The following is a 22,492-nucleotide window of genomic DNA, read 5'->3' on the forward strand; positions in this document are numbered from 1 at the left end:
GTCCTGAATGTCTTCGTCAAGGGGAAGTCGTTGTGACATCAAACGTGGTCGTTTCTCACCTGCTTGAGGTGATGGCAGGCAGCATGACCATGACCTAAGTGGCTTGGCAAGCCCCTGACCCTGGGTCTTCTTTTTAACGTGTTTTCAAACAAACTAAATTGTAAGTTTTAAAAAATAATAGGTTTTGGCTCTTTCATTTTTTCCATTCATCTATAAGGTATCCCAAAAACTGTATACACACTTTGATAGTGAATTTCTGTTAAATGTAAATGAAATGTAGTTTAATAAACACTGCCTTTATAATTATTCAAAGTGTGGCTATACATTTGTGGGGCCACCCTGTATGTATCTGTTTTTCTGCAAGACCATGCTGTTTTGAGTGCTATGGTTTTGCAGTATGATATCAGACAGGATGACAACTCTACATTTCTCCTTAAAATTGCTGTGGCTATTCAGTCTGCTGTGGTTCCATATAATTCTTTGAAATATTAGTTCTAGAAATGCACCATTTGTGTCCTGATAGGAATTACCGGTAGATTGAATCTATTGATTGATTTGTGTAGTATGGACATTTTAATTACGTAAATTCTTCCTGTCTATGAACATGGTTTCATTTACATGTGGAATCTAATGAACAAAGGGAACAAACAAAGTAGAAACAGACTCATAGACACAGAAAAGCTTTTTTGGGGGGAGGCTGAATTATTTTGAATACTGGTAAGCAAGTCATTATATGTGTGTGGTTTTTAAGTGACCTTAAACAGTGGTTCCTGCCCTAGCTAATTTGGCTCAGAGGATAGACCATGAGCCTACTGACTGAAGGATCCTGGGTTTGATTCTTGTCAGGGGCACATGCCCAGGTTGCGGGCTTGATACCCAGTAGGGGGCATGCAGGAGGCAGCTGATCAATTATTCTCTCTCTTGATTCTATCTATCTCTCCATGTTCCTCCCTCTCTGAAATTAATACAAATATATTCTTAAAAAAACTTTAGAAAATGTTTCTCTTAAGATTAGGCAAATGAGAATTACCTTTGAATTATTATGAAATGGAAATTATTTCTTTTGACTGTCATTATCATCAAACACTGGTAGTAACTTATTTACATAATTCAGACTATGGATTATTTTAGCTATTCAACTTTAAGAGGTTTCCATGATATGCTTGACAATAAAGTCCATCAATTTATTTCCATCCTACTTCCTTTATTCTCACTGTAAGACAGAAATTTTGCTGTTTATCACTAACTAGAGGCCTGGTGCACCAAATTTGTGCAGGGGTAGGGTCCCTAGGCCTAGCGAGCAATCATGGCCAATTGGGACCTTCCAGTTTCTGGCCAGGGCCTTCCATCTCTGGCTGCCAGCTGCTGGCCAGAGCCTGCCTTCATTCCGCACCAACCTCTGGTGATCAGTGCACGTCATAGGGAGTGATTGAACTTCTGGTCTCCTGGCCAAACTCCCAAGGGGGCACTTTGCACATTAGCCATACATACACACACACACACACACACACACACACGCACGCACGCACGCACGCACGCACGCACACAATTTGATGTTACTGTTGCTACTTTCTACTAACTGACACTCCTTTATGGTAAGTTATGTATAAGAATGCTGGCAAGGATTTGGAGAAAAGGGAACCCTAGTACACTGCTGGTGTTGCAGACTTGTGCAACCATTATGGAAAACATTATGGAGTGTCCTCAAAAAATTAAATATGGAAATGCCATTTGTCCCAGTGATCCCACTTCTAGGAATGTATCCTAAGAAACCCAAACCACCAATCTGTAAGAACATATACACCCCTATTCTCATAGCTCCACAATTTACAATAGCTAAGATCGAGAAGTATCCCAGGTGCCCATCAGTAGATGAGTAGATAAAATAGCTGTGGTACATTTATATCATAGAATGCTATGCAGCAGTAAAAATGAAGACTCTTTTACCCTTTGAGACCTTTAGTTTTTCATGATAAGTGAAATAAGTCAGTCAGAGAAAGACAAATATCACATGATCACACTAATATGTGAAATCTAAGAAAGAAAATAAACTGATGAACAGAGTGGATCCAGAAACATGGAAGTATGAAACAGAGTGTGGAGTCTCAGAAGAAAGGTGGGAAAGGGTGAGTTGGGTGGGAAGTAATCAACCAAAGACCTCATATGCATATATGCATAACTCATGGAAACAGACAAAAGGGTGCAGCAGACACGAGGTAAGGGGTCCAGCATGGGAGTGGGCTGGAGGGGATCAATGGGGGTGGGGGGTAAAGGGTGGACATAATGTAATACTTTCAACAATAAAAAATTATTTTTAAATGAAACCTGCATATAAGGCCTTTGCACCTAAACATAGCTAGTCATTTTAACATAAGTTTCAGGTTTTTCCAATAGAGGATGGAATTACTTAATATTTGTCCTAGGCCCACATATGTACACACTCCTTCAGAAAATTCTATATTTCAGTATACGATTCAATATTTTTTCATATTGACTTCAGGTTTACATCATGGAAGTGGGACAATCACATAGTACTTTACAAAGTGTTCCCACCAATATTTACAGAGCCAAAATGTCACCATACATATTTATCACAATGTTATTGGCTGTATTTCCTATGTTGTACTTTACATCCCTGCGACTATTTTTTAACTACAAATTTGTCCTTCTTAAACCATTCACCTTTTGGAAAAATCCTTTATTGTTTAAAGTATTACATAAGTCTCCTTTGTTCCCCATTGACTTCTCCTTGGCCGCCCCCACCCCGAGCACATGCCCCACCCCCCTACTGTATGCTCATATGCATGCACACAAGACCTTTTGTTGATCTCTTACCCCATCACCCTCGCCTTCCCTCATAGGTTGGACAGTCTGTTTAATGCTACTTTGACTTTCGTTCTATTTTTGTTCATCAGTTTGTTGTTCATTATATTACACAAATAAGTGAGATGATGTGATATTTTCCTTTCTATGACTGGCTTATTTTGCTTAGCATAATGCTCTCCAGTTCCATCCATGCTATTTCAAATGGTAAGAATTCCTTCTTTTTTACTGCAGCATATTATTCCATTGTGTAGATGTACCACTGTTTTTTAATCCACTCATCTGCCGATGGGCACTTAGGCTGTTTCCAAATCTTAGCTATTGTAAATTGTGCTGCTATGAACATAGGGGTGCATATATCCTTTCTGATTGGTGTTTCTGTTTTCTTGGTATATATTCCTAGAAGTGGGATTACTGGTCAAATGGAAGTTCCATTTTTTATTTTTTGAGAAAATGCCATATTGTTTTTTACAGTAGCTGCAACAGTTTGCATTGCCATCAGCAGTTCAAGAGGGTTCCTTTCCCTCTGAATCCTCACCATCACTTGTAGTTTGTAGACTTTGAACATGTTTTCATAAGTCTCTTGGCCTTCTGTATGTCCACTTTTGAAAAGTGTCAAAAGTGTCCTTTGCATATTTTTATTGGATTTTTTGTCTTCCTTCTGTTAAGTTGTATGAGTTCCTATACATTTTGGAGATTTAACCCTTATCGGAGATAACATTGGTAAATATGTTCTCCCATGCAATGGGATTTCTTGTTGTTTACTTCATAGTTTCCTTGCTGCACAGAAGCTTTTTGTGTTGATTTAGTCCCATTTGGTTTTTTTCTCCTTAGTCTCCATTGCCCTAGGAGCTGTATTGGTAAAGATATTGCTATGACAAATATGTGTTATTTTGCTGCCTATAGTTTCTTCTAAGATTGTTATAGTTTCCTGACTTATATTTAATCCTTGATCCATTTTGAGTTTAGTTTTGTTTATGGTGTAACTTGGTGGTCTAGTTTCATTTTTTGCATGTATCTGTCGAATATTCCCAACATCATTTATTGAAGACACTGTCTTGACTCCATTGTATGCTCTTTTCTACTTTGTCAAATATTAATTGAGCATAATGGCTTGGGTTTATTTGTGAGTGCTCTGTTCTATTCCATTGGGCTATATGTCAGTTATTGTGCAAGTACCAGGCAGTTTTGAAAACTATAGCTTTGTAATATAGCTTGATAACTGATATTATGACCCCTCCAACTTAGTTCTTTCTCAAGATTGCTGCAGCTACTTGGGGTCCTTTCTTTTTTATTATTTCAGATGAATTTTTGGAGAGTTTGATCTAGGTCTGTGAATTATGCCGTGATATTTTAATGGGGATTGCATTGAATCTATAGATTGCTTTTGGTGGTATAGATATTTTAATGATGTTGATTCAAACAATCCATGAACACATTATATTCTTCCATTTTTATATGTCTTCCTCTATCTCTTTTTTTCAATATCCTGTAATTTTCTGAGTATAGGCCTTTATCTCCTTTGTTAAATTTATTCCTAGTTATCTTAATTTTTTTGTTGCAATGGTAGGTGGGATTGTTGTTTTCATTTCTCTATCTGTAAATGCATTATCCTATATAATAAAGTCCTAATATGCAAACTGACCAAACAGCAGAAGGAGTGGTGGAATGACAGGTTTCTATGACATGCACTGACCACCAGGGGGAAGCTCAACACAAGAAATGCCCCAGCCCATAGGCCCTAGACCAGCCAAGGTGGTTGCTAGTGGGCTCCTCCCACCCCCACCCCCCAATCACCCTGCCAGTCTGCGCCCCATTGCTCTGCCGCCTCCTATCGCCTCCCTCTGCAGGGCAATTGGGGAGCAGTGCTGCCTGGTGAGTGGGCCAGCACTGAATCCCAAATGTCCTGCCCGTTGCCCCTAAGGCAGGTGTCAGTGGGGGGCCCCCAATTGCACCAACAGTCATACCAGAGATCAGATCTGATCACCAGCCAGGCCTAGGGACCCTACCCATGCACTAATTTTGTGCACTGGTCCTCTAGTTGGTGTATAAGAAAAGCATAGATTTCTGGGTGTTAATTTTGTATCCTGCTACATTGACAAATTCATTTATTAATTCTAGTAGTTTTGTGATGGAGTCTTTAGGGTTTTCTATGTACAATATCATGACATCTGTGGTGAATAATGACAGTTTTATTTCTTCTTTTCTAATTTGGAAGCCTTTTATTTGTTGTTCTTGTCTGATCGCTATGGCTAGCACTTCCAGTACTATGTCAAACAGGAGTGGTGAAAGTGGGCATCCCTGTCTTTTTCCTGTTCTTAGGGGAAATGGTTTTAGTTTTTCCCATTGAGTATAATGTTGACTGTAGCTTTTCATATAAGGCTTTTATTATGTTGAGCTGTGATGCCTCTATTCCAGTAGTTCTCCACCTTTTTTATGCCACGACCCTTTAATACAGTTTCTCATGTTGTGGTGACCCCCTGGGTCCCACAAGTTGAGAACTGCTGCTGTAGTGCCTAACACCATTGGAAAACACAGATATTGATATTTACATTAAGATTCATAACAGTAGCAAATTTACAGTTATGAAGTAGCAACGAAAATAATTTTATGGATGGGGATCACCACAACATGCAGGACTGTATTAAAGGGTCCCAGCATTAAAAATGTTGAGAAACACTGTTCTATTCCCACTTTGATGAGAGTTTTTATCAGGAAAGGGTGTTGGATTTTGTCAAATGCTTTTTCTGCATCAATTGATATGACTGTGACTTTTGTCTCTCAATTTATTTATGTGACATTTCACATTTATTGATAACAGCCATGCATCCCTGGAATAAATGCCACTTGGTCATGGTGTATGATCTTCCTAATGTAATGCTGGATCTGATTTGATAGAATTTACTTGAGGATTTTAGTATCTATGACCATCATGTATATTGGCCTGATATTCTCTTTGTAGTTTCTTTATCTAGTTTTGGGATTGAGGTAATACTGACTTCATAAGAAGAGCTTGGAAGGGAGCCTTCCTCTTGAATTTATTGGAATAGTCTGAAGGATGGATTTTTAGTTCTTTGAATGTTGTAAAACTACCCTGTGAAGCCATCTGGACTTTTGTTTGGTGGATTTTTTTTTACTACTGTTTGCATTTCATCAGTAGTTATAGGCATATGGATGTGTTTTTATTCTTCCTGATTAAGTTTTGGAAGCTTGTACATTTCGAGGAATATGTCCATTTCATAAAGGTTGTCCAGTTTGTTGGAGTAGAGTTGTTCATAATATTTTTTACAATCCTTTGTATATCTGTGGGGTCAGTTGTTCCTTTAACTCTTTCTTTTTTTAAAATCTGAAAATTGATTATATTATTTTATTATTTTTTAATTTAATAAATCTTAATTGTTCAGATTATTACAATTGTTCTTCTTTTTCCCCCATAGCTCCCCTCCACCCAGTTCCCACCCCACCCTCTGCCCTTATTTCATCCCAGTGTCCTCATCCATAGGTGTACTATTTTTGTCTAGTCTCTTCCCACACTCCACACCCCTTTCCCCCTGAGTATTGTCAATTCACTCCCTTTCTATGACCCTGATTCTACTATATTCACCAGTTTATTCTGTTCATCAGATTTTTTTATTCACTTGATTTTTAGATTCACTTGTTGATAGGTATGTATTTGTTGTTCATAATTTTTATCTTTACCTTTTTCTTCTTTTTCCTCTTCTTAAAGAATACTTTTCAGCATTTCCTATTATACTGGTTTGGTGGTGATGAACTCCTTTAGCTTTTTTTGTGAAGTTCTTTATTAGACCTCCAATTCTGAATGATAGCTTTCCTGGGTAGAGTAATCTTGGTTGTAGGTTCTTGATATACATCACTTTGAGTATTTCTTGCCACTCCTGTCTGGCCTGCATATTTTCTGTTGAGAAATCATCTGACAGTCATATGGGTGTTCTGCTGTAGGAAAAAAAAAACTGTTTTTCTCTTGCTGCTTTTAAGATTCTCTCTGTGTCCTTTGCTCTTGGCATTTTAATTATATGTCTTGGTGCAGTCCTCTTTGGATTCCTTTTGTATGGGATTCTCTGCTCTTCCTAATCTTGTAAGTATTTTTTTCATGAGGTGGGGGACGTTTTCAGTAATTATTTCTTCAAATAGGTTTTCAATATGTTGCTCGCTCTCTTCTTCTGGCTCTACTATAATTTTGATGTTGATACACTTGAAGTTGTCCCAGTGGCTCCTTACACTATCTTTATATTTTTGAATTCTTTTCTCTTTTTGCTTTTTGCTTTTCCAGTTGAGTGTTTTTTGCTTCTTTGTATTTCAAATCTTTGACTTGATTCTTGTGGTCCTCAAGTCCAGTGTTTGCACAACTTCTCTCATGATGAGAATCACCTGGTGGAGTTGTTAAAATACAGATTCCTGAATCCCAATTAAGAAGTGCTAAACTAGAATTTTGGGGAACATATAGGTAAAATTGTATTCTTAGAGCACTAGTTAAGTATACAATTTTACCTATATGTTCCCAAAAATTCTAGTTTAGCACTTCTTAGTTGGGATTCAGGAATCTGTATTTTAACAACTCCACCAGGTGATTCCCATCATGAGAGAAGTTTGGGAAACACTGCTCTAGTCTGCTGTTAGATCTAAGTATAATATTTTTTATTTCAGTCAGTGTATGCTTAATTTCTAATTGGTCCTTTTTCATATCCTTGAGGGTCTCCATTAATTTATGAGTGGTTTCTAGGAAATTCTTGAAAAACCTTATTACCATGTGTATGTTTTTTAATATATTTTATTGAATTTTTTATTTATTTTTTATTTTATTTATTTATTTATTTTACAGATAGGAAGAGAGAGGGATAGAGAGTTAGAAACATCGATGAGAGAGAATCATCACTCAGCTGTCTCTTGCACACTCCCTACTGGGGATATGCCCGCAACCAAGGTACATGCCCTTGACCGGAATCGAACCTGGGACCTTTCAGTCCACAGGCCGGTGCTCTATCCACTGAGCCAAACTGGATTCGGACCTTATTACCATGGTTTTGAGCTCTATATCCAGTCGTTAGCATTCCTCCATTTCTTTTCTTTGTGATTGTTTCTTTGTCTCTGAATTTTGGCTGCTTCCCTGAGTTGGTTTTGTCTGCTAGCTGTCCTATAGGGCCCAGTGACTCAAACTCCCCAGATATCTTAGTTGGACACTCTTGGTGCACTCCTCTGTGGGCTGTGTGCACAGTATTGTTGTAGTTAATTATTGTTGGTATCACTGGAAGGAATTGACTTCCAGGCCAGTTGGCTGTTAGGATCAGCTGTGTCTTTGCTGGGAGAACTTCTGTGCTGGAGACACCCTTATGAGATAAGACTTGCAAAGCCTCTGAGCTCATCTTGGATGGGGAAGAGTTTCAGGGCGGAGCAGTCAGCATTGGTTTCTGCCCTAATAGGCCCCTGTGTCTCAGTGTCCTGTGGTAATCACTGCAAGCACCTCTGAGAGAAAGCCACCTTCAAGTTCCGCCCACTGCCAAACAAGCCAGTTTCTTTCTGAATGAGTCTGGGTCCCCAGAGTCTTGCCCAGAACTGAAGTTCAGTGCAGTCGTGAGCTTTTGTCTCCCTCCTGCTTGAGAAAGCCAGCCACATACTCAGTTGCCATTCCTCTCCGCACACATCTCAGTATCTCTGCCTCCTGCAGCCCCTCTGAGTCTCTGTGCTTTTCTCTTTCGTTCTAATTGTAGAGTTTCCACTCAGCCTGCCTGCCTGTGGTTCTGGATGATGTCCGTTTAGTCTTTTAGTTGTAGTATTGAAATTGTGTAAGGCAGCAGTTTAGGTGTTTCCCTGTGCCGCCATCTTGGTTTCTCCGATCTATTTATATTTTTTGTTATTAAAATTTTTAATGTTGACATTATTACTGGTATAGAACTTCCCCCGCTTTGGCCAACCTCCTCCAACTCCCACTTCTTCCTCATTTAGCCTTAACAAACCTATTGGCCATGTCCATGGGGTATGCATATATGATCTTCAGCTAATCCCTTCCTCTTTAGTATTTTTTAAATTCCATTATGTTTATTTTCACACTGGTCATTCTGATTTCCTTCCCTCCATGAGTTTACACTTACTTTGTTCTTTTTCTAGTTCCTTTAGGTCTGAGATTAGGTGGTTTACTTAAAATTAGATAATTGTATTATAATTGTAATAAAAATACTATCCATGGTGTACACCTCAGATCTCATTGATAGCTGATGCTCTCTACTCGTATTAACATGCTATGGTCATATATAGGAAATGTACATGGCTTTTGGTTGAACTTCAGATTGTCACTTACAAAAAGTTTCATACTACAGAAAAACAAGGATGTGAATTCCATCTTTCTATCACATATTATTACACCAGATTACAGACTTTTTTTTTCATATAACTGAAGAAATGAATATTACCTTTTAGTAAATTGTATGTCATGTTTACTGCTGAAATTGATAACTTTCTTTTTAAGGGACAGACTTGGAAACTGATAAACGGAAGTCATCAAGTAAGCTCGTGCAAATCCAGAGCCCATTGAAATTCCAGAAGCAGGTATATTACTAATTAAGAATGCAATTTATGTGTTTTCTGATTTTCACAATATTATACTTCAATAACCAGAAATAAACAAACATATTATTACATGTGTAGACTCACATATAATGATACTTTGAACATTAGTTCAGACCCCCAAATAAAGGACTGCCTGGCATATAGATAATCAGATAGAGAAACATACTGGTTCAAAGCAAAATTCAATTATAATATATGAAAACATTTTCTTAATTCTGAATGCAAGTAATTGAAACAACAGCTAATAAATCTTGGAATCTCTTAGGATTTCTTCAGATAACGCATTTCAAATAAATATTAGCTATAGAAAATATACTGAGACACTGAAGTATATTATATTACCAGCTTTAATATAATTTGTAAAATTATGGGAGAGTTCTGAATTTAAAAATCGATATATGCTCTTACATAGTGAATTCAAATAAAATATATCAATCGTCAATGATGATCCTTATATTCTCTAGTTGCATTGGAAATAATACAAAGATACTTTAATTTTATAACATAGTTGTCATAAATTATCTTCTTGAGTCACATTTAAACACCTGACCTAAAATCCCATAACTACTAAAATAATGAGGAATCACTCCATACCTGTTCTTAGATTCTGTCAAATTATGAATTCTTCTGGCTCTAATAAACAATTGCATTTTAGTCCTTTCCCCAATGAAGCATCAAGTGATGGAATTATGAAATACCAAGAAATAGACCAGTTTTTATTTTCTCTGATCAGGTAGAGAGGGTGCAGGCGATCACTGATGCTTAAGACAGGTGTGAGTAAGACACCTATGCTAAGGATGCTCACTGTTATCGCTGTCAGATTTAATAGGCTCATGTCCCTTATAGAAATATGGGTAGTATGAGATAAGATCTTGTAATCATATCAAATATGGCACATTGACCACTCAAATTGATAAAAAAAATTTTAAGGGCTTCTCCTGGAAGGTGATCTCCAGGAAATGACTCAGCCAAAGACTGAGGGTGAGGACAGAGATGGGCTTGAAGTAAAGGGGGAGATGTTACTAAATCTAGAACACATTTACATGCCAGAAGCAGATATGTTATTCATCAAGAATGCAATTCATGCATTTTCCAGGGTGATCTCTGATAATTACAAGACCTTCTAAATTTAAAGGAAGCACTTGATTTTCAGGGAAGGAAATTACCCTGAGTTAGTCCTCTGAACTATTTACTCTACATAGCTGAACCATTTAATTAGACTTATTTGCAATAAGAGAAGGTATTAAGATTACATCCAGGAGCTTATTAAATGTGGCTGAAATGGGCTCTGGGAAATATCATGGAGTTTAAAGATAAGCTTTACTAAACAGATAATAAATTACATGACCATCCAAAAATAAACATTAGGAGAAAGGAACAAAGAATTAAACTAAGGAGAAAAGATATGGTAAGTAATATGAATATAAACTTAAGGAAAATGAAAATACATTTAGTAAATAAAAAAGATGGCACTTAGGAATGATTCTTAAGAAGAAATTCCATTAGTTACATAATCTGGAGTAAAAGGAAAGAAGCCTAAGTGTACCCAATAAGGAACATGAACAGCAAACCAACAGATATTGAGTATTTTATAAAATTGAAAGTAAAGATATACTTGAACTCTAAATTAATATTTTCAAAATATGGATGGAATGCTTCATAGAACAAGAAAGCATGTTTTATCTAATATAATCCAGTAACACCTGAATATCTAAAAATAGAAAATATCATGGGAAATTTTCAGAAATTAATTCAGATTGTGCCTGCTAAGCTATTACTTTTAATTAATGACATGGTACTATATACCTGAAAGTTGATGAGTACATATATATCTTAAGCATTCTCAGCACAAAAAATAAAAGTTAACTAGGGAAGTTGAGGGATGGGTTAGTGACATACATTTACCTTAATAATCATACCACAATGCATACATATATAGCCAATCACCATGTTTACTCTTTCAATATATACCATAGTTTTTTTTTAAAGATTCCTTTATAAAGTATTTAGAAAGCAATGAATTTTAGAGACCAAAGTCTTTTTACTTTTGTAAGTATCTTATTCTCTCATTCTTCCTTTTCCTCTGCTTCCTCCTCTCTCTACTCATTCATTCATTATTTGTGTGTGTGTGTTTATGATTGTTTTTCTGTTTTACGGTAAGGCATTATAAAAAGCTTCACATTTTGGTATAAAAAAAATGTTACGTAAAATCCATGTGATTGTAAAAGTGATTATACAAATTGAAACTCATACAGTGTGAAAAAAGCATTATTTATAACTACACTAGGACTACAGATGGAATTGAGGATACGTGGTTATCCTGTTTAAACACTTGCATAAAAGGGTTAAATGAGCCCAAGAAATATTTTTGCTTTTCATGCACCAGAAGGAAGAAGCAAAGGCAGTACAGGCCTTTCTGTTCACTTCACGTAGGCAAGAACAAATGTAACAATACTGTTTAAGCTCTCCTATATTCAGAATAGCATTTCAAATCAAAGCATTTCTTATAAATTTATTTTGTTTCTTAGGGGTTTTCTGTTGGATGGTGTTCAGATTTTTTTAAAAGTTCACACATTTGGGGGCGTATCGTGCAGCCAGGCTCCCTCGCAGCTCGAGGCAGCTGGGCCAGTGGGGTGTGTGCAGACGACCCTCTGCCCTGGAGCCCCTTGGAGGCACCACCATGTACTCGGGAGCCGACCTGGTTCTTGTGCCTCTGGCACCGCCGCTGCCCCCCCTCCAAGGATATGTCTTCAAGCCGCCACCCAGACCCGACTTCGGGACCTTGGGGAGAACCATCAAGTTAAAGGCCAACTTCTTTGAAATGAACGTTCCAAAAATTGACATCTATCACTACCAGTTGGATATCAAGCCAGAGAAATGCCCACGGAGAGTGAACAGGGACATTGTGGAGCACATGGTCCAGCATTTTAAAACTCAGATCTTCGGGGACCGGAAGCCTGCGTTTGATGGGAGGAAGAACCTCTACACGGCCACGCCACTGCCTATTGGGCGGGAGAAGGTGGAGCTGGAGGTCTCGCTGCCAGGCGAAGGGAAAGATCGCATCTTCAAGGTGTCCATCAAGTGGGTGTCCTGCGTGAGCCTGCAGGCATTACATGATGCGCTTGCGGGGCGGCTGCCCAGCATCCCCTTCGAGTCTATCCAGGCCCTGGACGTGGTCATGAGGCACCTGTCATCCATGAGATACACACCTGTGGGCCGCTCCTTCTTCACCCCCTCCGAGGGCTGCTCCAACCCGCTGGGCAGTGGCCGAGAAGTGTGGTTTGGCTTCCATCAGTCTGTCCGCCCTTCTCTTTGGAAGATGATGCTCAATATTGATGTCTCCGCGACGGCATTTTACAAGGCGCAGCCCGTCATCAAGTTTATTTGTGAAGTTTTGGATTTTAAAAGTATTGAAGAACAACAAAAACCTCTGACAGATTCCCAAAGAGTCAAGTTTACCAAAGAAATCAAAGGTCTAAAGGTGGAGATCACACACTGTGGGCAGATAAAAAGGAAGTACCGCGTCTGCAACGTTACCCAGCGACCAGCCAGCAGCCAAACGTTCCCCCTGCAGCAGGAGAACGGGCAGACAGTGGAGTGTACGGTGGCCCAGTACTTCAAGGACCGGTACAAGCTGGTGCTGCGCTACTCCCACCTCCCCTGTTTACACGTTGGCCAGGAGCAGAAACACACTTACCTTCCCCTCGAGGTCTGCAACATCGTGGCGGGACAGAGATGTGTAAGGAAACTGACCGACAATCAGACCTCAGCCATGATAAGAATGACGGCCAGGTCAGCGCCTGATCGGCAGGAAGAGATTAGCAAGCTGATGAGAAGTGTGAACTTTAAGACCGACCCCTACGTCCGGGATTTTGGGATCACAGTCAAGGATGAGATGATCGACTTGACCGGGCGGGTTCTGCAGCCGCCCTCCCTCGTATTCGGGGGCCGGAATAAAGCAATTGCCACGCCTGTGCAGGGTGTCTGGGACATGAGGAACAAGCAGTTCCACACAGGCATTGAGATCAAGGTGTGGGCCATCGCCTGCTTCGCGCCCCCGCGCCAGTGCACTGAGGCCCACCTCAGATCCTTCACAGAGCATCTCAGAAAGATCTCGAGGGACGCGGGGATGCCGATCCAGAGCTATCCGTGCTTCTGCAAGTACTCCCAGGGCGTCGACAGTGTGGAGCCCATATTCCGGCACCTAAAGAACACATACACGGGCCTGCAGCTGGTGGTGGTTATCCTGCCGGGCAAAACCCCCATCTACGCCGAGGTGAAACGCGTGGGGGACACGGTGCTGGGGATGGCCACCCAGTGCGTGCAGATGAAGAATGTGCAGCGGACCACGCCCCAGACGCTGTCCAACCTCTGCCTCAAGATCAACGCCAAGCTGGGGGGCGTGAACAACATCCTGTTGCCGCAGGGCAGGCCGCCTGTATTCCAGCAGCCAGTCATCTTCATGGGGGCTGATGTCACGCACCCTGCTGCAGGGGACGGTAAGAAGCCATCCATCACTGCTGTCGTAGGCAGCATGGACGCTCACCCCAACCGCTACTGCGCCACCGTGCGAGTGCAGCAGCACCGCCAGGAGATCATCCAGGACCTGGCGGCCATGGTGCGTGAGCTGCTCATCCAGTTCTACAAATCCACACGCTTCAAGCCCACGCGCATCATCTTCTACCGCGACGGTGTGTCCGAGGGGCAGTTCCAGCAGGTCCTGCACCACGAGCTGCTGGCCATCCGCCAGGCCTGCATCTCGCTGGAGAAGGACTACCAGCCAGGCATCACATTCATCGTGGTGCAGAAGCGGCACCACGCACGGTTCTTCTGCACAGACAAGAAGGAGCGAGTGGGGAAGAGCGGAAACATTCCAGCAGGCACCACCGTGGACACGAAGATCACCCACCCAACCGAGTTCGACTTCTACCTGTGCAGTCACACTGGCATCCAGGGAATAAGCAGGCCTTCCCACTACCACGTGCTTTGGGATGACAATTGTTTCTCTTCCGATGAGCTGCAGATCCTCACCTACCAGCTATGTCACACCTACGTGCGCTGCACGCGCGCTGTGTCTATCCCAGCGCCAGCATACTACGCTCACCTGGTGGCCTACCGGGCCAGGTACCACCTGGTGGATAAAGAACATGACAGTGCTGAAGGAAGCCATACCTCCGGGCAGAATGATGGGCAGGACCACCAGGCGCTGGCCAAGGCAGTCCAGGTCCACCAGGACACGCAGCGCACCATGTACTTTGCTTAACATGTTGTGTTTACAACTGTGTGCGGAGTCGGATTCACACAAGACCAGTGACACTCAGACCAACCGACGCCAGCCCCAGGGCAGCCAGCACTGGACCACAGACATCGTAGACTCAGCCGAGGCTGATCCTCCACTCTCTCAGAATGCCTTCCATCCTGGATTTCACACTGGTTCTGAGCTGCAGATCTGTATAAGACCTCACTGTCGCAGGACACATGGTTTGCCAAAATCTATCTGCTGCTCATTAAATAGTCACATGTTTCCTAAAAAAAGGTTTACACATTTTTTGATTACTATTTAAAACCACCTTTTCATAGGTTCATTTCATTTCCTGTGCTAGGAACTGGAACAGTCTTTTTGTTTCTAAGTTCCAGTAGAAAAAGTGTTTAGTCAACATTGGTAAAATGTATGCATGGAAGTCTGTCTTATAAAACCTAAACTTTGTCCTTTGTGTACCTTTAATGTCATCTAAATGTAATGAGACTAAGGAATGTTCCCACCAGTTCTGTTTCCTTGCAGGGTAAGGAAACCACCCGTTGAAAGGAAGATGATCTCAAGACACACAGATTATTCTTATGGTGGATACTATAATACACTGTTAAAGTTCTCTCATTAAAGTATTGCAGGATTATCTTGCAAATCTTTAGTGAAACATATTCCAAACACTTGATGCTGTTGAAAATTACTTCGTTTCCTGATGTTTATACTACAATTGAGCTTTCTTATGGAGATAGAGTTGTACATTGGTATTCTCTCCAGAAACCTTGTTATATATGACTAGAGAAATTCATGAACTCAGGGGTGGGTCCCTCAGCATGGCCTGTGCACTCTCACAGTCCGTTAGCCCTTGGGGGATATCCAACTGAGCTGGCATTTGGACATCCTTTTTGCTGCCATGGAGGTGGGAGAGGCTCCTACCACCACTTCTGCACTCCCCAGCTGTGAGCCCGGCTTGTGCCTCAGTGGCACTCCCCCTGGGGGAGTGCACTGACTACCAGAGGAAGCTCATATGTTGAGTGTCTTCCCCCTGGTGGTCAGTAAACATCATAGTGACTGGTCATTCTGCAGTTGGGTTGATTTCCATATTAGCCTTTTATTATATAGGATTGTTGTTTCCAAATGGCTTTTCTAGATAGATTCTAAGTTGCACTGTTTACAATCCATTTCTGAATGCTAAGAAATGTTTTACTGTGGTTTTAAAAATTATGCTTGTTGGTCAGTTTGCTCATTGGTTAGAGTGTCAGCCCTCAAACTTATGGGACTTGGGAATTAATTCCCTGTCAAGAGTATAATAGTTACCAGATTGCAGGTTCTATCCCCTTCCCCAGTCTGGTCATGTGTGGGAGGCAGTCAATCAATGCGTCTATCACATAAGGCTATTTTTTCCTCTCTCTCCTTCCTCTCTTCCCTCCCCTCCTCCCCCCCTCCATCTCTCTTTTTCTTTCCTTCCCTCCCTCCTTCTCTCCCTTCTCCCTTATCCTCCTTCCACTGTCTCTAAAAAAATAATGGATAGAATATCCTCAGGTGAGAATTTTTTTAAATATGCATTTATTTCCTTCTCTCATTTTATAGCAACAGATTGAGCCACGCAATAAAATGTTAATAGAATTGGGATTCGTTTGCCAAACTTGTCTTATTCCTAATAGGAAATAGGAAATTTTTAACATTTCACCATGTTCACTGTGGAGTAAAGGAGCTTCCATTCCCATCTCAGTCTGTTAAGAATTTTTGAATATATGTTGACCTCTATCAGAAATTTGTGTATTTGTTGAAGTGATCATAGGATTACTACTTCCATTAATCTGTTAATATGGTGAGTTACATATTTAAGTTCCTATGGTTAATAAAATCTTGTATTACTTCAAAGGAAGAGTGCTTGGTCATGTTATTTTATTCATGTGAATAATCTCTGTCTTGATACTTTGTTTAGGTTGTTTATGAATGACCACGTGAGCGACATTAGCCCATATTTTATTTGATGTACACTAACTGCATGAAAGGAATTGATAGGTAAAAACTCTTCTTCTGTTCCATGAAACACAGTTCTCCACAAGGCGAGGAGAAATGCAGCAATAGGCTTTGTCATGATTGGCTCTATCTGGGCAGCATCTCAGACTTTTAGTATCAGAGCCTACTTTCAGGGGAGAGGCAGAAGGGGATGGTTCGGGTGCCCATCTCATCCACCTTTGTATTAGGTCTAGTAATAATTAATGTCGTTTTCTAATACCTTTTTTAAATCGAATTTATTTAAACAATACAACAAAATTTAATCAACAATATAGTTGCCGTTGTTTTCTACTACTTGTGCCCAACGCTCAGGAAGCATTTTAATCCCTCTGTTGTAAAATTCTTGTGATTTTGATGCAAAAAATTCGGTCAATGCATTTTTGAGGCATTCTTCATTATTAAATTTTTTTCCAAGAAGAAAGTTTTGCAAAGAATGAAACAAATGGTAATCGGAAGGGGCAATATCAGGAGAATATGCAGGTTGAGGGAGAACTTCCCATTCCAACTGGCGCAGTTTTTCAGCAGTGATTCTTGCAGTATGCGGTCGTGCGTTATCGTGGTGAAGAATTACGCCCTTCCGATTAATCAGCGTGGGTTCTTTTTCTCTTAAAGCTTGGGCTAACCTTTCCAATTGGGCACTATACACTGCACTTGTAATGGTTTGGTTAGATGGTAAAAGTTCATAATGAAGAATTCCTTTAAAATTCCACCAAACACACAACATCACTTTTTTCGCATGCAAGTCAGGTTTTGGCATGGGCTGCGGAGCCTCATTTTTGTCCAACCATTGAGGCCGCCTTTTCAAATTAACATACAGCACCCATTCTTCATTTCCGGTAACAATTTGCTCTAAAAACGGCAAACGGTTTTGACGAGAGAGGAGCGAACTGCAAATTGTGACTCTTTGATTACGGTTGTTGTCGGTCAACTCATGAGGAACCCATTTTCCAAACTTTTGGACTTTGCCAAGTGCACGCAATTGATTGGAAATTGTTTTTTGTGAACAATTTAAAGTTGTCGCAAGCTCTTGTTGGGTAATTTGAGGATTTTGCACCAAAAGAGCTTGAAGAGCTTCTTGATCAAAATTGGACACACGGCCTCGACCACTCTTGTCATCTAACGAAAAATTTCCCTCGCGAAATTTCTCAAACCAACGCTGGCATTTTCTGGCGCTAACTGCATCTTGACCAAGAGCACTACAGATGTTTTTTGCAGCCTCACTTGCTTTTCTTCCTAATTGGAACTCGTAAAGCATGCAGTGCCGAATACGCTCTTCATCCGCCATCTTCTTAGCCCTAGTTTTGCAACAAAAACCAAACCAAACACAAACTTTTTCAAGCAAAACTTGTTAATTGCACTTCACACGTTCTGTAGATACCACGTGTTTGAAGGTTATGTCAATACAAGTCAACGCCAAGCAAGATTTTAAACGAATGTTTTAAAACGACATTAATTATTACTAGACCCGATAGAATGCACATCTTCCCTGTGAGATATCTCTCTAATGATGCAATCGTTCAAAAGGATACCTGCTCTAGGTTCTATGCTGATACCAAACTTACACACCCAGTAAAGTAAAAGTTGTGGCTCACTATGTACTTATAACAATAGCACCATTTATTGAGATTTCTCATAATGGGAACAATCAGTCGCATTTATAGAATATATCATATCCATTCCTACTTTGCTAAGCTGGGTTCCATACATGTATCACCTAATTTAATCCTCACAATTAAGGTGGAACAGGTTGTACACAAAACTTGTCATTGAATCCCATTCACAGCAGACTTGGGGATTCAAGTTCTGAGTTAGAAATCCTTGTTTCCCAATGTAAAACCTTAAAAAAGTGTTGTACAAAGGAAAATGGGTGTTGTACATGATGAGTAGTGACAGGCAGTAAGTGTTCTTTCCTTAGCAAGTTGTGGGTCTGATGATTGGGAAGTAGAGTACAGGATGCAGTACTGTTGCACAGCAAGTGACAGAGAACTGAGCCTAAATTGTAGCACTGTTATCTAAGGGTATTGGTAAACCATACACTGACCGAGTGACCACCGGTATGTTCAGAGAAACGGTTACCATCTGGAGATGTATGCATGGTAACACAAGCAAAGAATTTAAAAAAACAAGGGTGAATGTATGTAATTTATGGAAGTGAGTGAATTCGTTGTGTGCATGACACAAATCCCAGATTCAGAAGGCAGTGATTCGTCAAAGTATACGTGTAAACAGGGTATTAAAATATATTTGGTCATGGTCATATTTTTGAGATACATTTTCCATGAAGATTAAACTTAATGTGTCTACCCACAAAGTATCTGAAAGCATAAGAATAATTAAGGGTAGGGAAAAACCACAGTTCAATCCCGCTTTCTTGTCCAGGTCTGACCTAGTGATTTCAGTGTTCTGTGGCCTTGGAAGGAAAACCTCAACTCCTGTCCCAGGAATTCAAGTCGCATATGCCCCTTAGCTAGCTGCGCATGCCCCTAGCTAGCTGAACATGCCCTTAGCTAGCTGCGCATGCCCCTCACCAGCTGCACATGTTCCTCGCCAGCTGCACATGCCCTTCGCCAGCTACGCTTGCCCCTCGCCATCTTCGCTTGGCCCTAGCCTAAGGTGACCAGATTTTAACATTGGTAAAGCGGGACACCATTGACGGATTCTTGATTAAAAAATTGGTCTATATGGAGCAACAAAAATATTCATAGAACACAAAAATAGTATTGTAATATATTTTTAAAATTTTCAACATAAGTACAATTTACAAATATAATAAATTTAAAAAATTATGTATAGTCATAAGTGTCACTTTCAAGGCCGGCGCTAGACTTTTTGCTGCCACTATAAAATATAAATAATATGAGTACTGTCTGCTAAATTAAAGAAAATTTATGTATTTATGAAATAAATGAATTACCTAAATTATCTGAATAGCTGATTTGTAATGACATCACTTGTTTAGCTTACTAGCATGCAGTACAATGTGTGTGTATCGTCTGAGAGACAGTAACAAAATGTTTTCATCGTTGCCAATCCCCAAAAATGCCATAGTTCATTAAGTCCAAACAATGGTGGTCGAATTCTAACAACTGATCAACAATGCGAACTTTGATAAGCAGTTCTCAATAATCAGTTCTCAACAATTATTTGTTATTATTAAAGTTTAGGATTATAACCGAAACCGGTTTGGTTCAGTGGTAGAGCGTCAGTCTGCGGACTGAAGGGTCCCAGGTTCGATTCCGGTCAAGGGCATGTACATTGGTTGCGGGCACATCCTCCTTCGGGGCGGGCCACATCGACCAGGGGCAGCTGGTCGATGTTTCTGTCTCATTGACGTTTCTAGCTCTCTATCCCTCTCTCCTCCTCTCTGTAAAATACCAATAAAATATATTTTTTTAAAAAGTTTAGGATTATAAAATTAACAAAAATAATATAAAACTCATATCCTGGCTAACTAGCCACATGTCCGCCGAAAACCATCTATCACCTTCCTGTTCTGTCATTCCTTAGCTTTTCGTGCATTCTTTCAAAAAATCCGGACTTTTTTAAAACACCCCGGGATGCAGGACAGATTATTAAAAATCACGACTGTCTCGCCAAAAGCGGGACGTCTGGTCACCTTTCCCCAGCCAGCTGCGCATGCCCCTAGACAGCTGCGCATGCCCCTCCCCAGCTGAGCATGCCCCTCGCCAGCTGAGCATGCCCCTCGCCAGCTGTGCACACCCCTAGCCAGCTGCGCATGCCCCTCGTCAGCTGCGCATGACCCTCGCCAGCTGCGCATGCCCCAAGCTAGATCAGGATGCCCCTTGCCAGCTGCACATGCCCCTCGCCAGCTTTGTATGCCCCTCGCTAGCTGTGCATGCCCCTAGCTAGCTGCACATTCCCTAACTTTCAGTCCGACTCCCCCTTACACAAGCAATTCAACCCATATCAGTTGCTACACATGCGCCTTGCTGTCCGAGTTTGGGGAAGAGAACTGGGCGATAAGCTGCTGTATTCCTTCCATCTCAATTTTTTTTTTTTCTGGCACTTGAGTCCCGAACTTTAAATATGTGAGAGTGAGAAAAGGTCCGCGGGTTATGGAGCGGGCAGGGCTGTGGGTTCTGTGGCCTCCTAGGAGGAAGGGCCTCGAGGTCAGCGCCTTTGTCAGAAGGCAGTGATTCGTCAAAGTATATGTGTAAACATGGTATTAAAATACGTTTCCGTCACGGCCATGTTTTTGAGACACTTCTATATTAAGATTACACCGTGTCTGTTCACGAAGTATCAGAAAGAATGAGAATTATTGGGAGAAGGGAAAAACCACACTTAGAGCCGTTTTCTTGACCAGGGCTGACCTACAGATTGCAATGCTCTGTGAACTTGACAGGGAAAACTCAACTCTTGTATGAGGGGCCCAAATCAGTCCATATGCTCATACCTGCACAGGACCATATCTGCACATGCTCATGCGCATTTCAGAGCACACTCACTGCTTGCTGCACATGCCCAGAGCTGCAGAATTCAGACTGTTCATTTCCATATAAGGCCACTTCCGCACATGCGCCTTTCACCCAAGACAGTTGCTGCGCCTGCGCTTTGCTGTCCGAGTTCCTTGAGGAGAACTTAACAGCAGGCGGCCGTGTTCCTTCCATTTTGATTCCTTCTCGCTGGTTCACATTCACCTGGTAGGTCCACAGAGCTGCCCTCCGGGGTGATAATATGGCAGAGTGTGAGGAGGCGGCCAGCGGGTTTGGGTGGGGGCGGAGCTGCGGGGTCTGTGGCCTCCTAGGAGGAAGGGCCTCGAGGGCAGCGCCTCTGTCCTCTCAGGCATCATGGCCGCCATGGCCCTGGAAGTCCTGGCGTGACCCGGACTAGGAGGGGGGGTTCGCCCACCAGGGCAGGGGGCAGGTAAAGGGTTTGGGGGACAGTATTTCGGGTGTCTGGGCTCTGGAGGGACCTGGAACGGCCCACAGAACACAATCCACGGTCCTCCTGGGGCGCTGGGAAGGGGGGAGGGAAGGGGGGAGGGGCGGGCGGCGGGCTGCAAAGGAATGGCCTAGACACGGCCATGCTGAGGGCCTGCCCCGCTGAGGCATGGAGCTGCGCCCCCTCCCGAGGTGTGCAGCGCCCCCAGCAGAGTCCCGAGGGAGACACAGGCACAGCCTCTGGATGGCACCTGGTCCCTGTGCCTCCTGACAGTGCCAAGCAGCACAGGCGGCATGGCGGCCCGGAGCCCTCCTGTGCGCTCCAGCTGGATTGACGAGGGAAATGGGCTGATCCCCGGAGCGGGCAAAGCAGTGCTCACTCAGTGTGGTTTAAGCAGTATTTTCCTGAATGTCTTCGTCATGGGAAGCCATTGTGACAGCAAACGTCGTCTTTTCTCACCTGCTTGAGGTGATGGCAGGCAGCATGGCCATGACCTAGGTGGCTTAGCTAGCCCATCTATTTGGTATCACAGGAAAGCCTGTGCACTTGCACTTACTGACCCTGGGTCCTGTTTTTAATGTGTTTTCAAACTCAAACTAAACTGTAAGTTTTAAAAATAATACTTTTGGGCCCTTTATTTTTATTTATTTATTTTTTTGCATTCATCTAGAAGGTATACCAAAAACTGTATGCACACTTTGACAGCGAATTCTGTTTAATGTAAGTGCAATCTAGTTAAACAAACACTGCCTTTATAATTATTCAAAGTGTGGGTATGCATTTGTGGGGACAGCCTTTATGTATCTATTTTTATGCAAGACCACGCTGTTTTGAGTGCTATGGCTTTGCAGTATGATATCAGACAGGATGACAACTCCATATTTCTCCTTAAAATTGCTGTGACTATTTAGA

General features: G+C 41.6%; 2 protein-coding genes across 2 annotated transcripts in view; both read left to right on the top strand.

Annotated features, from left to right (window-relative positions):
- The window catches only part of LOC123652268 (P antigen family member 2-like), a 62,248-nt gene that overhangs the window by 16,428 nt on the left and 23,328 nt on the right, over positions 1-22,492 (top strand). The gene's annotated exons all lie outside the window — the stretch shown is intronic.
- Positions 11,990-14,698, top strand: LOC118717934 (protein argonaute-2-like). Its single transcript, XM_036436190.2, has one exon. The coding sequence runs from the start codon at positions 12,086-12,088 to the stop codon at positions 14,666-14,668; it is 2,583 nt and encodes an 860-aa protein (XP_036292083.1). The 5' UTR covers positions 11,990-12,085; the 3' UTR covers positions 14,669-14,698.

The sequence above is a fragment of the Pipistrellus kuhlii genome, unplaced genomic scaffold (genome assembly GCF_014108245.1).
Source record: "Pipistrellus kuhlii isolate mPipKuh1 unplaced genomic scaffold, mPipKuh1.p scaffold_m20_p_131, whole genome shotgun sequence".
Taxonomy (NCBI): Eukaryota; Metazoa; Chordata; class Mammalia; order Chiroptera; family Vespertilionidae; genus Pipistrellus; species Pipistrellus kuhlii.

Coding starts and splice junctions, on each gene's coding strand:
- LOC118717934 (XM_036436190.2), top strand. CDS start 12,086: ATGTACTCGGGAGCCGACCTGGTTCTTGTGCCTCTGGCACCGCCGCTG.